The sequence below is a fragment of the Calidris pugnax genome, unplaced genomic scaffold (genome assembly GCF_001431845.1).
Source record: "Calidris pugnax isolate Ruff unplaced genomic scaffold, ASM143184v1 scaffold371, whole genome shotgun sequence".
NCBI lineage: Eukaryota > Metazoa > Chordata > Aves > Charadriiformes > Scolopacidae > Calidris > Calidris pugnax.
In genome coordinates this window covers 147,657-163,495 of record NW_015091373.1, presented here as the reverse complement: position 1 = coordinate 163,495, position 15,839 = coordinate 147,657, and the positions used below count along the sequence as shown (strand labels likewise).

General features: G+C 48.0%; 2 protein-coding genes across 4 annotated transcripts in view; both read left to right on the top strand.

Moving 5' to 3' along the window:
• Positions 1-15,605, top strand: DAP3 (death associated protein 3). Of its 3 annotated transcripts, none has more exons than XM_014961207.1 (13): positions 1-14; positions 1,258-1,304; positions 4,520-4,642; positions 9,972-10,073; positions 10,848-10,956; positions 11,387-11,479; positions 11,900-12,030; positions 12,359-12,439; positions 12,833-12,991; positions 13,549-13,608; positions 14,276-14,365; positions 15,187-15,304; positions 15,479-15,605. In XM_014961207.1, the coding sequence occupies exons 2-13, from the start codon at positions 1,263-1,265 to the stop codon at positions 15,562-15,564; spliced, it is 1,194 nt and encodes a 397-aa protein (XP_014816693.1). In that variant the 5' UTR covers positions 1-14; positions 1,258-1,262; the 3' UTR covers positions 15,565-15,605. The 3 variants fall into 3 exon arrangements, with proteins under 3 accessions (XP_014816693.1, XP_014816694.1, XP_014816692.1); XM_014961208.1 differs by lacking the exon at positions 1-14 and adding an exon at positions 193-281; XM_014961206.1 differs by lacking the exon at positions 1-14 and adding an exon at positions 701-800.
• An 86-nt stretch (positions 15,606-15,691) lies between these two features.
• MSTO1 (misato 1, mitochondrial distribution and morphology regulator) overlaps positions 15,692-15,839 on the top strand; it is a 5,337-nt gene continuing 5,189 nt past the window's right edge. The window contains exon 1 of the mRNA XM_014961218.1: positions 15,692-15,772. Coding sequence (XP_014816704.1) covers positions 15,692-15,772 — 81 coding nt within the window. The remainder of the gene's footprint in view (positions 15,773-15,839) is intronic.

The following is a 15,839-nucleotide window of genomic DNA, read 5'->3' as shown; positions in this document are numbered from 1 at the left end:
GCCCGCCGCCAGTGGTGAGTGCCGGGGCGGCCGCCGCGGCCCGGGGGGCACCGCTCGGGGGGGACCTGCTGCTGCTGCTGCCGCCGCCGCCGGCCCCGCGGGGACCGTCCGCAGGGCCTGGCTCTGAGGCAGCGGCGGTTGGGCCCGCGGGACGGTGGCCGGGGCGCGGCCTAGCCGGCGGCGGGAGGAAGGGGCGGAACGTCGGCGGGAAAGGAGGGAAGCGGCTCGGGAGCCGGAGCGGCCGGGCCGGGCGGCTGTTGGGTCGCCTCTAGCTCCTCTCGGTGGGTTTCAGCTCCCTCCGGCGGCCACGTTTCGGGCCTTGGCTAAGGGATGTGCTTTGGGTCTCGCCGTCACCTCGGCCCCGCCTGTCTCCGGAGAGTCCCCGCGGGGAGCACGTGGGGCGGGAACCGGGGACAAGGGCCTGGGGACACGGACACCGGGAGCTCAGGGCTGTGTCCCCTCCTGCCTTTCTAGCGCTTGTAGTAAATACGTAGATAGCAAGCAATCAGAAAGGTGTTCTTAATTTAGTCTGGAAAGGTGAGGACTACTTAATGGTGTTGCTTTCAGGGTTCTTTGCATAATTTTTACTAGGAAATCACAGTCCAATCTATAAATCCTTTCCTAAAGACCACAAGCAGACAAGTATTTGTTCTCTAATGGAGCAGTAAGCTGATCTGGACAGTCCTTTAACTTGATCCAGGTACCAATTACTGAAATGGACGCGGTTTTAATCTCCTCTTCTGCTGAAGCTCCTCTCCCACGGACAGAGAAACCCTGGAGAAGAGCCCTTAGGTCTTGGGGTAAAGCAGCCGTTCCAGAATTCTGTCAACCTTAGGGGTGCTCAAAAAAAACAGCAGCAGATACTAATGCAGGGTTAGGATGAAGCCAGAAACACAGAAGCACCTACTGTCTCTGTATTATTCCAGTTTCTTCAAAATATTCACTGTGTAGCCCTTGCTCTTGCATCTCTGAACAGCTGCAGTCAAAATAGATGCCCTTCCCCAATAAAAGAATCTATCTTCCTCACTAGATGAATGAAATATCTTTAAAGTAAGTTAATTTGTAAATGCCTCCCTGAAAAAAGGCAACGTATTTAGTGGAGTATTTTTGTTAGGCAAACACTGCCTGTTACCACTGGAGAGCATTCTGACTGGCTGAATTAGTTGTGTGCCTAGACCCTAAGCTCTTTGGGCAGGAACGATTCTCTCCTAGCATGAGATACGTTAAAGCTAAAAAAATCCACTTCTGTCTCTGCAGAAAAAATGCTGAGGAGTCTGAAAGGACTTGTCTACCATCCTCTAAAGGTAAGTCCTGTAATAGCCTGATGCTGCTTCCAGTATTTCAGCTCTCCTGTGAACTGCAATGGCAATTTAAAACTGTAAAAAGTGAGATTCTTCTTACATTCATCATCTAAAACTTGTTGCCTCCTGTACCCCGGTGGTGTAAACTCCTGCTATGAGCAAAGAAGACAGCACATGGGTGTTATTCCTTCTGCCTTTCTCTCATTTGGCTGGAGACAGAACGTGCAAGCAAGCCTAGGTGGCTTAAATGAGACATTTGTTAGAAAGCTAAAGCTTAGTATTCTGCAGCATCCAGAATGCTGAAATCCTACAGTTTCAGTGCAGGTTTCTCAGAAAACAGAGGGTCTGCTTGCTCGGCGCTGCTGGGAGGGAAGAAGCCCTTTAGACAGAACCATCAGCCTTTCATAAAGCCGGTGTGGCTGGTGGGAAGATCGTTTTGCCAAAGATGGCTCAGTACTCCAGGTGGGTGTTGTAATAATTGGCTCTGCCACAACACCACAGCAGCGTATGTTATCAGTAAAGCCTCATTATATTATAAACAGCATAATGAGTTACTGGTGCAGATCTGGAATGACTTCCTAACGGTAAAGAATTTCAGTTGTTTGGTTTGCTCTTGTTTTTTAAAGGCTTTTCCCCTTTGTGCTTAGTGTTATGCAGCCATTAAAGAGGAGGACTGTGTAACTACTTGTGTCTAGAGACGAGGCTGGTTGTACGGTGCTGCTCTTATGATGGCAGCCTTTATGAAATAATCAGTCTTTTCTAGACACTAAGATATGTGGAAACATGTAGGAACAGCTCCACCTTATGGCACATGACTTTGTGATTAATCTCCGGGTGCCACGTGATAGTTTGCTGCCATTTCAGGGATCCGCGTTAGACTCCTCTGCCCTTTGGCAGACAGAAACTTACTGTAAAACCCATTCCATGCTCCTAGGATAAACTGTGTGTAAAAGATGATGTGAAATCCTGAGAACCTCAGGTATGTGTAAGGATTTACTATGCAGAGCTCTACAGCAAGCCAGAAAGGTACATGTGTGTGTTGGTGGCATTCTGCGTGGAGCTGAGGGGATCAGTGATAAGTCACTGTCTTTTGTTCAGGAGGAGAGACCAAGTGGCATGTTGCTACCGTAAAGTCAGAAAAAGGAAAAGTTCCAAAGCACTACAAGGGCTATATAGTGGTTTTGAGGAAGACGCATCATGCTCAGGCTCAAAGAAGTGATGTTTTAAAATGGTATCCTCCCAGGAGGAAGAGTCAGTAATTTGAAGATGTGATATGTTCTGTTGATGGAAAAACAGAAATTCTATGTACCCAAGTGCATAGAACTGTACTGCAATTCATGTGTATTGCAATGGCTGCAAGAACAGAGGACTGGACTTCAAGATAAAGTCCATTCCACACTTGCATCCTGTCGTACTGTGCTGTCTCCTACTCCCTTCAGAGAACTTGCTATGAATAGGCTTCTGTACCATAGAGAATCCAGCTCCTGCTGAGCTGCTGCGATTGTACATTTAAGAGTAGCATGGGTAGTATTGGTTTGACTAAGTATCCATCAGCTGAAGTCTTGAGCTGTCTCTAGGCACACCTGAAAACTGAACACACTCAGAGCAAGAAGTTAATCCTTGCTTAATTTTCATTCACTGTTACACCGCTTGGGGACAAGGATTTGCATGGCACTCTGGAGAGGAGAGGGGATATCCACAGAGCAGGAAGCTTGCCTTTCCTTTTGGGCGAGCAAAGCTCATGGTCCCAGGGTGTTCACTTGAGATTTGAGGAGGAAGGAATGCGGGATGTTCAAAGACAATGAGAGGGACTAGGATTCCAGGCTAGGAATGACTTAAGGCTGATATTTCCTGGGTGAATAGGTGACAATAGTTGCATGCTCTAGTTATTCATGTATTAAATTAGCACCTTAGTGCCTTAATCTAGGCTGTAAATTAAGTCACTTCTGTGGACTTAAAACTAAACGCAGCCAAATACGACATCCTAATTGATTGTTCAGATTTGAGGAGGAAAAGAACATTGTGGAAACGAGAAGAATGTGATGACAAAAGTGAAAGTTTAGGGATCTTCCATATTTACTCTGCAGTGGTTTGTTATCTAGATATCTAGTGGTGAGTACAAACCAGTTTGTTTCCTTCCTTAAGAGGGGAGTGAGAGCTGGAATGCTGACTCAGGAGGCCATTGCTTGTTGAAGGTGGGATGTGGGGTAATCCAACGTTACCCTTCCTTCCAAGCCCTGGTGGCTTTCAGATGACCCCCTGAGGAAAAGGGGGATGCCAGCGGGATTCCATTGTGCCACAGAGAGCTGAAACAGCTGCTCTGTCTCTGAACTTCAGTTTATGGCTACTCTCATCTGTGCAGACAGACAAAATAGGAAACTACTCGCTGTGTTTACAGTTGGAGCCTGCAACTGTTGCAGTCAGTAATATGAGGGGTGGCTTTCAGTTTTCCTTTCTTTGGTCACTGCCTCTGTTTAGAGTATACACTTTTTTATTCATTGACAAATGCTTATATTTTCTTTCACCATTACATAATAAAATGCTTGTCCTTCTACTACTCACTTTTTTGCCTATTTTGGCTAGGCTTTACAGGCATGCTTCAGCAGTCTGTCTCTGGAAAAAGAATTAATCAGCTTAGCTGGCTGTTTCAGTTTCTCAGCCAGGGCTGTATTATAATGAAAGAGCCTGTATGCAGGGACACAGTTAGGAAAATCAGTGCAGGGAATGTAATTATAAATATCAAATAGTGGGCAGCACTGCACTAATCCTGCAATAATTGAGGTGATTATGGATTACTAGATGGCTTGAATTTTCAAGGTACTAGCTACTATTCCTCAGTGTACAGGGGAACATTGTGGGAAGTTCCCACCCTAATGGCTGGCGCTCTTAAGCGCTCTTGAAGGGATAACTCAGGTACCGCGTTGGGCGCTCCAGGTGACTTAAGGTGGTAGCCAACTTAAGCGAATGGCAATGGTTCAGAAGCAGGCATCTAAATGTGAAATGTGGTTCTAAAGCATGTGTTTTTCATGACGAGTTTACATTCTAATGATGAATTTTTATTCTAACAGCAGAGAATTCTGTTCTGCAGGGCATGCTGCTTTGACTCAGTCATAATGTGCATGCGATGAGTGTACAAAGCAAATTGCTAACTGGATTTTGTACCAGTAATCTTTGACTGCTGAGAAGTTTGTTGTCTGTTTGCCTTTCTCTTTCCGTAGTTGGACCACGGGTATGCCTTCCATACAGCAGCCAAGGAATGCTTGAGTTCTGCTGTCAGCCAGGACATCCGAACACCAGCAGAAAGACCAGGAGCGGTTTTTTACACCAGTGAGAATGACCCGGTGAGTTACTGCCCTGCTTGTTATTGTCAGACAGCAAGTGCCTAAATCCCATCAGTCTGCCTGTGGACATGCTGGAGCTTACTGGGATTGTGTTGTTCTAGTAAACATAAGGGAAGGGAGAGCACAGGCCTAATAACAGGCATCTAGGCCATGGTCCCCAGGCCATAGGAGAACGGGCTGTGGCTGTGCGGGGCCCCTGCCTGGGCTTAAACATGGCAGGGCTGGTCCTCTGCCTGAAAGCTCCTGGGAACAAATATTGATTTCTTCGATATAGTTGCACAGATGAGATAAACTGTGTATTGTAGAAGCTCAGACGTGGCTTAGCTTGTCATCAGACACCATTAATTTCAACTCCAGGGTTATTCTTCCTTGACTAACCTCCCCAAATTGGCTATGAAGGAGGATAATAAACACACCCCGGATGACCTCAGCGCAGCACAGCTCTCCAGCATCACAATTCCAGCCTCACACTCTTCGTCTCAAGCACAAAATGAAGTGGAATAAATGAATGGAATAAGCCTTTGAGGTGCTTTTCTGCTGCCTCTGTAATTGGAGTCTTTCAATACTGATTCCTCTGGGGTCTCTATGGAAACAGCAGCATGCAGATGATCTTACTCACATGATGCGAATGTCTCTATAGATTGCACAGAAGAGTCCAGATGGCAAGGATTGTCCCCACTGTCCTGTGCCTACCATTTGCGTTGCCAGGCAACTGGCTTTGGCATTCTGACTTCATGTGCCTGATGTTTGGCGACAACCGCCATTGCTTATTAATTTATCAGATCAGGGTTCCTCAGCTCTGCTGTACTGCAGATCACAAGTTGCAGCAGAGAGGCTCTGCTGGCTCACTTCATCATCAAACCTCATAGCTCTGACTGCGCCCATACCTGTGCACCATAAAGTCCCATTAAAAATGGATTAAGAAGACCAGATGAAAACTAAATTTTTAATGAGACTTAGCTTTTATATACCTTTCCATTAGCAAAACTCAAAGTGACTAAACATGAGGATAAAGATACTGACCCACTTTACAGATGTAGGAGCTGAAGAGTGAAGGAATTTACGCAAGGTTATGCAGCAAGTCAGTGATAAAACCGAGAATGAAAATGGTCTCTGGAGTCCATAGATAACACTGCTATGCAAAAACACAGGTGCTGTTAGTCTGTGTCCAACACGTGCAGGAAAACTCTAGGGAATCCAGCCCAGAGTTAGAAATACAGCTCTGCTGGAAAAAAGACTGAAGTCTCTCACAGTAGATCTCCTCTTTGGTCTGCCTCCAGAGGACATCTCCTCACTGCACAGGAGCTATTCACTAGCCAGGTTTTTAAGATTTCCTTCCCATTGCTAAGATTTACTGACCGATAAACACCAGATTGGAAACTCAAGCAGCTTAGATAGCAGTTTGCTGAAGCTACCAAATGTTATCTTTCTATAAATAGTTTGGCAAACCTGTGGGTACCTCGAATCCTGCAGTTGTACTGAGGTACAGGACGTGTTTGCCTGTCCTATGAAGACCTTACCTCAGTAAGGTACAGAAGAGGGGTGTAGTTACCATGGGCTTTTCAGAGTGGAGGGAGGGCAAAAGATAAGAGAGCAGGCATGCTGAAAGACAGAAAATCTGATCTAAAGAAAGGGAAGGAGACGGGCACGCAGCAAGAATCCTGGGACTGCAGAATTAATGGGTCCGCAACAGAGCTGCAGCAGATGTGTATGAAGAGTCTATCAAGGAACTGGAAAAAGCAAAATCATAGAATGCTTAGAGTTGGAAGGGACCTTGAACCTCATCCAGTCCCACCCCCAGCCCTGGGAAGGGACATCTCCCACCAGACCAGGTGGACACACAAGTCCAAGTAGGTGATGTCAGTTGCTCATCCCTTATCCACCAACACTGTAACACTGTCGTGGAGACCACCAGATTTGTCAGGCATGATTCACTCTTTGTGAAGCCGTGTTGCTCTCACAGCTCACCTCATTATTTTCTGTGTGTCTTAGTGTAGTTTCCAGGAGGATCTGCTCCATGATCTTTCCAGGCACAAAGGTGAGACTGACCAGCCTGTAGTTCCCCTGGTCTTCCTTTTTTTCATTTTTTGAAAATGGGGGTTATGTTTCCCCTTTTCCAGTCAGTGGAAACTTCATAGGACTGCCACAACTTCTCAAATGCGATGGATAGTGTCTTGGTAACTTTATCTGCCAGTTCCCTCAGGATCTGCAGATGAATCTCATCAGGTTCCATGAACTTGTGCACCTTTGAGTTCCTTGGATGGCCTTGAACCTGGTCTTCTCCTACAGTGGGCTGTTCCTCAGCCTTCCATCCCTGCCTTTGCCTTCTGTGACTTGGGTGATGTGGTTAGAGCCCTTGCTGGTCAAGACCAAGGGAAAAAAGTCATTGAGTACTTCAGCCTTGTCCGTGTCCTGGGTGACCAGGTCTCCTTTTTCCTTCTGGAGAGGACCCACATTTTCCTTAGTCTTCCTTCTGTCACTGACATATTTATAGAAGCTTTTCTTTAACTCCAGATTTAACTCTACCTGGTCTTTAGCTTTCCTAACCTGATCCATGGCTGCTTGGACAATTTCTCTGTACTCCTCTCAGGCTACCTGTCCTTGCTTCCATGCTCTGTAGATTTCCTTTTTCTGAGTGTGTCCAGGAGCCCCTGGTTCCTCCATGCTGGCCTCCTGGCATTTTTGCCTGATCTCCTCTTTGTTGGGATGCATCGCTTCTGAGCTTGGAAGCTTGAATATCAACCAGCTTCCTTGGGCCCCTCTTCCCTCCAGGGCTTTATCCCATGGTACCCTACCAAGCAGATCCCTCAAGAGGCCAAAGTCTGCTCTCCTGAAGTCCAGGCTAGTGAGGTTATTGTGCGCCCTCCTCACTGCCCTAAGGATCTTGAACATCACCATCTCATGGTCACTGCAGCCAAGGCTGCCCTTGAGCGTCACATTACCAACCAGCTCCTCCTTGTTGGTGAGAACAAGGTCTACCATGGCACTTCTCCTCATTGGCTCTTCTGTCACTGGAGAAGGAAGTTATAATTGATGCATTCCAGTCCTGGATTGCTTATGCCCTGCTGTGTTGTCCCTCCAACAGATATTGGGTTGGTTGAAGTCCCCCATGAGGACGGGAGCTTGTGAGCATGGTCCTATCTATCTATAGAGGGCCTCATCTGCTCAGTCTTGATGGTCTTGTGGGCCTGTAGCAGTCCCCCACTGTAACATCACCTGTCCCTGCCCTCCCTTTAATCCTGACCCATAAGCTCTCAGTTGGCTCCTCATCCATCTCTAGGCGGAGCTCCCTGTACTGCAGCTAGTCCTTGACATAGAGGGTGACACCCCATCCATGTCTTCCCTGCCTGTCCTTCCTGAAGAGCCTGTATCCTTCCATTCCAACACTCCAATCATAGGAGCCACTCAACACATCTCCATGAAGCCAATAAGATGACAGACCTGCAGGTGTGTGCACCTCTCCAGCTCCTCTTGTTGTTCCCCTGCTACGTGTGTTTGCATACAGGTACTGAAGTTTGGCACCAGTTGAAGCTGCCTTACTGGCTGGAGGGACTGGAATTCCTTTGTGCTGCACTCTGGGTGCTCTCCTGCTGACCTGAAACCCGTCTCCAGGTTTTGGGCATCTATTACTGGTATTGGCATCATATTGGTAGGAGCAGGATGGCAACTCTATAGTTTAAAGCCCTCTTCATGAGCTGGGCAAGCCTCTGACCAAAGATGCTCATCCCCTTCTCTGACAGGTGGACCCCATCCAGACCCAGCAGACCAGGTTTCTCAAAGCAAGCCCATGGTCTAAGTAGCCAAACCCCTGCTGTGACACCATTTTGGCTGTGGCACTGGAGCTGTTTATTGATTTGCCAGATTTGCCTGGTTCTGTCAGCCCCCTTCCCTTTGACCAGGAAGACTGATGAAAAAACGCTCCTGGGAGAAGCAGGCAGGAGTCAAACCTGTAGGCCCAGCTGCTCACGTGGCTCCATGTGAGGAAGGCAGGGTAGCAGTACCTGACACAGCTTTTTTTCCTCATCCGTTCATCTGGTCAAGCCACGTGTCAGCCAGGCTGCATGGGGCAGCGCCCAAGCCCAGACCCGTATTGTCTCATCCGTTCTGGCCCTCAGTAAATTAAGCCCTCGATCTACGCTGAAGCTAATAAGGAATACAAGGAAAGGCTGGATCAGCCCCCAGATCTGCTAAAGTTGGCAGAAATCATCACTGCTTCTTTTTTGTTCTGAATAGTAAATACAACCACTTTTCCTGGATTATTTTTATGCAAAATAAAGAAAAGAAGTTGTTATGTTCTGATTCTGTCTCAATGAAAATAGAAGCAATAGATTGACATGCACAAAAATAGAGGAGAGGATGTTTTTACTTTAAATCCATGGAAGAGTGCAGAAACCGTAGAGCAGGACATGGTACCATCTTCAAAGCTTGGCACAAAGCCGCTAAAAAAGCCAGACAAAGCTTGGCACAAAAGTTGCTAGAAGTCACATGGGAAGTACTGCAGAATAGTGTCTCTCTATATCCTGTCCTAATTATACAAGACACAAAAACTGGTCACTAGACCAAGAGTAAATAAATCAGTGCTTTGCAAGTATTGTGTGGTAGAAAGATAGAATACTGAAGGGAAAAAACAAGGATGTATAACAAGGCATGAAGGGTATTAAAATTTTCAGATACCAGTAATGACCACGTCTTACAGTGCATAGTCAGAGATCTTAAAGTAATTGCTATAAATAAATGCAGAACAATGGAAGTCTGCTGGTGGAGTAATGCAGGCCACCTATGTCACAGCAAGGGACTTGAAGTTATTGCCTCAGAAAACAGACAGTGAGTTCGTAAGCAAGCGGTTCCAGTTACAAGGCAAATGGCATATTAGGAATTGCTATTAAGAGACAGCAAAGAACAAACCAGGAAACATAATTTTGTCACAAGCTTAAAGAAAGTGAATTTGAATACAGCAGGTAACTCAAAGGGGGATCAGACCACTGTTAAGATATCGTGATGACCAGAAGTGCAGGTGGACTAATAAAAACTTCATGAAGCACAGGGCCACCGGTGCCCACGAAACACAGTGGTTCTTGTACAAGCTGAAGGAATCCCTGTGTTCCTGGTTAGGATATCCTTTCTTTAGACTCTTCCTAAGCATCTGCCAGGAGTGTCCTGATACTGCAATTCTTGCTTTATTTAATGTGCTGCTGCTTCTGACTATCCATATGGAGGTACTCGCTTTGACTGAGCCTTCCCTCCCTGCTCCGTTTTCACAAGCTCCTGTCTCCAGAAAAAGAGGTATCAGACTCTCCCGAGTGTTACAGTTTGCATTTTACCTTCCCAGGCCAACCACGCAGAGCACCACGAGGGTCGCCACTACACCATTCCACTGGAGGAGGTGAAAGCTGTGTTCCCACATGGACTGCCCTATCGCTTCCAGCAGCAGGTACTTTGTCTTAGAGCTGATTTGTAGGGAGTGGACTGGTGTGTGGGAAGAACCAGATCCATCGGGTAACCACGAAGCTTTCCTGTTGGAATAAGAGAGGCATGGTGCAAGAATGCAATTATTCCTGGTCCTTGCTGTTATTTTGTACAGCTAAAAGATATGAGTCAAATGCAACAGTCAGAAGGGTGTGAGGATTCCACCTTAGGCAACATTCTATCCAATATTTTACATTTCTAACTTCTGAGTACATAATGAATTGTAGAAATATTTTCCACAGTTACATTTCTGCATGAGAAGGTCGTCTCATGAAATAAGTTTGTATTAGCAACAAAAAAATCTTGCCGCTCGATTTCTGTTGTGAGGCAGATGATGCTCTGACTGGATCAGTAAGGAGGTAATGCAGCCTGGCTGCTCGAGTCAGAACAGATTCTGTATCTGTGAGTTATTCATCTCTCTGGTGGACTTCTCGTTGACAGGCCAGTCAGCCTCCCCTCCATCTCTGGGGAGGTGATGGAACAGCTAATGCTGAAACCCACTTCCAGGCACACAAAGGACAAGGAAGTCATCTAGGGTGGCCAGCACAGCTTCAACAAGGGGAAGTCATGCTTGACCAACCTGATAGACTTCTCTGATGACCCGCCTGGCCTGGTAGAGGAGGGGAGAGCAGTAGACACTTGGATCCCGCACAGAACTGGTTGGAGATGGAGCCATGCTAGGACCAGCGGAGGTGTGCCAGCGCCTGGCATCTTCTTCATATTCTGTTCCTTTTCTCAGATTAAGACCTTCAACGAAGCCTGCCTGATGGTGCGAAAGCCAGCTCTAGAACTTTTCACTTGTCTGAAAAACTCCAACTTTGCACACCCAGCTGTCAGATATGTGATCTGTATCTTTTACCACTTACTCAATGATAGAATGCCAGTTAAATACGAGTAGCTGATGTTTTGATCCTGTGCTGACCACTGTGGTTTACTCTTCAGGAGGTGGTTCTGCCACCTGTCTGTTAGCAAAGCTCACCTGAGAAGTTCATGAAGCTTGTATGCTTTCATTCCAAGCCAGATTTGGCTTCTGGCACAGATCTACAAACAGGGCTGTCAGCACAACTTAAGAGAATGAGAATCATCAGCTCTGATGTCATGGGGTGGGGGGACAAGGAACTCTTTAGGCTAGGTTTGCTGCTGAACAAAAGCATGATGGAATGCCAACCTTGCTTGTACGACCTCTGAACTTCCTTTGTGCCTCTTGCAAAAGAATTACAGTCAAGTAGAAATGGAAGTGGTTTTTTTGGAGACTTTCCTTGACAGTCTGTGCTGGAGATGGTGAAAAAGGAACAGGGAAAACCATGACTCTGTGTCATGTGGTTCACTTCTGCGCAAGGCAAGGCTGGCTGGTGCTGCACATCCCTGACGGTAAGGGACAGCGATGCTCTCGGTGTTACTGTGTCACATACACATGCTGAGCTGCAAGGTGCTGCTTCAAGAGAAAGGTGTAGGGTGGGCTACAGCAAATTACCTTTCTTTTTCCACTGCGGAGAAGACTTATAAAGCACAAACCCCCAAAATAAAGTAGAACATAATTTTCACCTGCTCTCACACGTTTATCATCACACCCTTTTGTGGCCCACTGTTAACGAGTGTGACAGGAGATGTACTGCATGTGGAGCTGCGTGACCTCCTCTGCTCTCAAGGGTGAGTCTCCTCCAGCAAGGATGGCAGACTTTCCTTACCATGGTAGCAGAATAAGGATAAGAGATACAAACACAGCCACCACCCCCCAACTCATATGGTTGTTTTGACTGAAAAAAAGCAACTGTTTTATTTTGCTTACAGCTCATCTCTGGGTGAAGAACTGCAGGGAGCTTATGCAGTCTTCCTACAACAAAGAACGGCTTGACCAGCCTTTGCAAGCATCTTCCTGGCTCAAGAACTTCAAAACCTCAAACGAGCGTTTCCTAAAAGAGGTTGGTAGAGCCTGCCCAGGGTCTGCGCATTCACGTGCTTCCTCTTGTTGAGCACCTTGGCGTGAATTCTACATTTGCTCCTTTTTAAGAAATGCTTCATGTATTATTGCATACAAACCCTACCCTTCACTGGAATTCAATTTTTGTAGAAAAAGAAGTACTTTAAATCCCCACGGTGGGGACGGCTATTTGCAATGAATACTTCTCCCAGGTTCTGCACTAGTCTGTAGTGCTGGCAAAGAACCAGGAATCTTGCCACCCAGAGCTCCCGAGCTGCCTTTGTGCTACTTAGTTTCCAACCTAATCATACTTCTCTTTCTTACTGCAGATAAAAACACACAAAAAATATGTGTGGGGCAAACGAGAAAGCACTGAGGCGGGCAGACCGTTGGGTGAAGTGGTGGAGCAGGTAAGGAATAACAACAGCTTTGTCTCACCTTTTATCAGAAGATCCCATTGTTGTGTATGTACAACAAATTGCTTCTAAAGATCTTACAAATGTGAGTTCTAGGAAATGGAAGGGGTTTCCCTATCAACAAGGTGGCTGCAAAAACTGTTCTGGAAGATGGGATGGAAGTTGTAGAGAAAGTGTGGCTAGAAGCAAAAATTAGAATTTGAAAGTTCTTCCATATTTGCTGCTCAATATCTTAGACCAGATTCCTCCTTTGACAGGAACAAATAGACTGTTGGCTGCTGTTTTATCTTCCGTCCCCCTTAGAAAGGGCAGACAGTGCCCAGAGGTGCTAGCATTATATATTAGCAAGAAAACCAACCTGAGTTGTGTGCCTTTTCCTACTTGAAGGGTTTAGCTCGCGTGAGAAACGCCAGCGATGCTGTAGGGGTTGTGCTGAAAGAGATTAAGCAGCAATGTCAGCTTGGCTCATTCCGACTTCTTGTGGCAGTGGACGGCGTCAACGCGCTCTGGGGAAGGACCACATTAAAGAAGGAAGACAAAAGCCCCGTAAGGCGTGACCCGCTGTGGTGATATTTCTGCATTCCTACGGCAAGGGAGAGCAGGGGAGGGTGTTTGGTTCGTTTTTAAGTTCTGTAGTAATCCCTGAAAGATGTCCGTTTGGCTTTGCTAGCTTGGAGGGCCCTGCAAAATTCATATTATGCTTCAGACAATTTTTACTGAGGGAAGTTTTCCCAGTAAGAATAAAGTGCATCTATGTCTTCTTACAGCAGGAAAGGTTTGGGCATTTTCCTGTGTAAAGTTAGAATCATAGAATCGTCTAGGTTAGAAGGGACCTTAAAGATCATCTAGTCTAACCATCAACCTAACTCTGACAAAAAAATAAATAAGAAATAAGCAATAAAAAAATCACTAATCCATATTCCTGAGGACCATGTCAACCCGTCTTTACCCATCCTCAGTTACCAAGACTGAATGCTACAGCAAAGAAAAAAATGCACCTACAGGATGCAAATGACCCTTCCAGCCTGATTTAAAGCATGGGAGGGAAATGTATGTCTCAGAAACTGCTGGCAAAAAAAAGTGATACAGACAATCTTCACCAGGTTTCTCCAGAGGAGCTGACGCTTGTGTACAATCTGAGGAAGATGATGATGAACGATTGGGTGAGTTCGGTCTGTACATTTGGGGGTATTATTCTCAGCAGTTAAAGCTACAAATCTAACATCCCACTGCTCCTTCAGTGAAGGAGAGGGTGAGCACAGTGTGGCTTGAAAGGGTTATCCTCCATCAGTGTTTCTGACCGCACAGAGAGAGCAAGAACAGGTTGAATATAGAGCAATTCTTTTCTTGATTACTGTGCCACACTCTACCTGAGCTAGAGGTATTTAATAGCCCTTAGGACACTTTATTTTATGATTTTTTGAACTAATGAGAACTTTTAGTTTCTAAATGTTTTGCTCTAGGAGGTCAACTCCCTCTGCTTCTTTTTCAGTCCCCTGGATGCTAGTATCTCTAACAGATAATCATCAGATTTAAAAGTATATAGGAAAGTTCTTTTTAAAGTGTTTCAGTGATTTGATTAGAATGCCGTTTATAGGTAAGAATGCTCTGTTGAAATGCCAACCCTGGAAACGCCAGCCATGTGTTCCCTGTGCTGCCCGTGTACTTAGAGTAGCCAGGGTTATGTAGGGAGGAGCATTACAAGAAGTCCCTTATACAGAAATTTGGAATTGAAATAAGAAGAAAATACCTCACTGGATTCGAATCAATCCGTACCTAGTTCACAAATGCTACGTTTGCAACTAGAAGGGTTTCTAATCTCCCTTTTAGAACGGAGGTGCTATTGTGGCAACGCTCAGCCAGACCGGCTCTCTCTTCAAACCCAGCTCTGCCTATTTGCCCCAGCAGTTGCTGGGAAAGGTGAGTCACAGCCCCTTTTTTTCCCCAACTTTCCCATTGGGAAATAAACAGAAATCCTGATTTGGAAACAGCTGGCTGAACATGAGCCCGCAGTGTGCCCAAGGCATGGGTGGCCAAGGCAGCCAACAGCACCCTGGCCTGTGTCAGGAGCAGTGTGGCCAGCAGGAGTAGGGCAGTGACCGTCCCTCTGGACTGGGCACTGGTGGGGCCCCACCTCGAGGGCTGTGTCCAGTTTTGGGCCCCTCACGACAGGAGGGACCTTGAGGGGTCTGGAGCACAAGTCTTGTGAGGAGCAGCTGGGGGTGTTCAGCCTGGAGAAAAGGAGGCTGAGGGGAGACCTCGCTCTCTCCAACTCCCTGAAAGGAGGGTGTAGCCAGGGGGGGTCGGTCTCTTCTCCCAAGGAACAGGCGATGGGACAACAGGAAACAGCCCCAAGTTGCACCAGGGGAGGTTTAGGATGGATATTGGGAGAAATTTCTTCACCCAAAGGGTTGTCAGACACTGGAAGAGGCTGCCCAGGGCAGGGGGGGAGTCGCCATCCCTGGAGGGATTTAAAAGCCGGGCAGACGTGGTGCTGAGGGCCATGGGTCAGTGGGGTTTGGGCAGTGTCAGGCTGATGGTTGGACTTGATGGTCCTGAAGGTCTTTTCCAACCTCGATGATTCTGTAACTGCCCTCAGCTCAGGGTGATGCCCCCAGACGTTGCCCCTCATTCAGCCCCCAAACATCCTTGCTGTCCCCTGAACTGCCTGCCTGAGGTGGTGGGTATCTGGGCCGTGTCCCCTCCCTCGGCAAGGGTCCCACCCCTGCCTTTACTTCCAGGAGGGCTTCGATGCGCTGGATCCCTTTGTCCCCGTCCCGGTCCCCAACTACAGCCCGCGGGAGTTCGAGAGCTGCTACCAGTACTACCTGCACCGCAAGTGGCTGCAGCACGAGAGAGGTCAGCACCCCCCGGGGCTGGGGGAGCCGCTGGCCCGGGGCTTGGGGGTGCCAGTGTCAAGGGGGAGCCGGTGGTCCGGGGGCTGGGGGTGCCGGCGGCCCGTGGCGTGCTGGTGGCCTGGGGGTGCCGGTGATGTGGGGGTGCCGGTGTCACCAACGCCCCTCTCTCCCGCAGCGCGCACGCCGGAGGGGAAGGAGGAGCTGCGGTTCCTGAGCGGCTCCAACCCGCGGCTGCTGGAGCGTCTGGTGGGGCCCCTCTAGAGCAATAAAGGCCGCGGCGGCGGAGGGTCCTGCCTCGTGTCCGTGTCCGTGTCCGTGTCCGTGTCCGGTCTCCGCCCCGGGGCGGGCGGGGCTCCGCCGCTGACGCTCTTCCTGCCTGGCGGCGGCCATGGCCATGCCGGGGGAGGCGGTGACGCTGCAGCTGGGGCACTACGCGGGCTGCGTGGGGGCCCACTGGTGGGGGCTGCAGGTGCGGGGGGGGGGGGCTGAGGTGGCCATGGGGCGAGGATGGGGGACGGCAACGGCACCGGGGGGGA

What these genes read in the sequence shown, in the direction of transcription:
- DAP3 (XM_014961206.1), top strand. Translation starts at nt 716, where the DNA reads ATGGACGCGGTTTTAATCTCCTCTTCTGCTGAAGCTCCTCTCCCACGG. An exon ending in TGGGTGAAGTGGTGGAGCAG is followed by an intron (nt 12,440 to 12,832) that starts GTAAGGAATAAC and finishes TCCTACTTGAAG; the next exon opens with GGTTTAGCTCGCGTGAGAAA. An exon ending in CCCAGCAGTTGCTGGGAAAG is followed by an intron (nt 14,366 to 15,186) that starts GTGAGTCACAGC and finishes CTTTACTTCCAG; the next exon opens with GAGGGCTTCGATGCGCTGGA.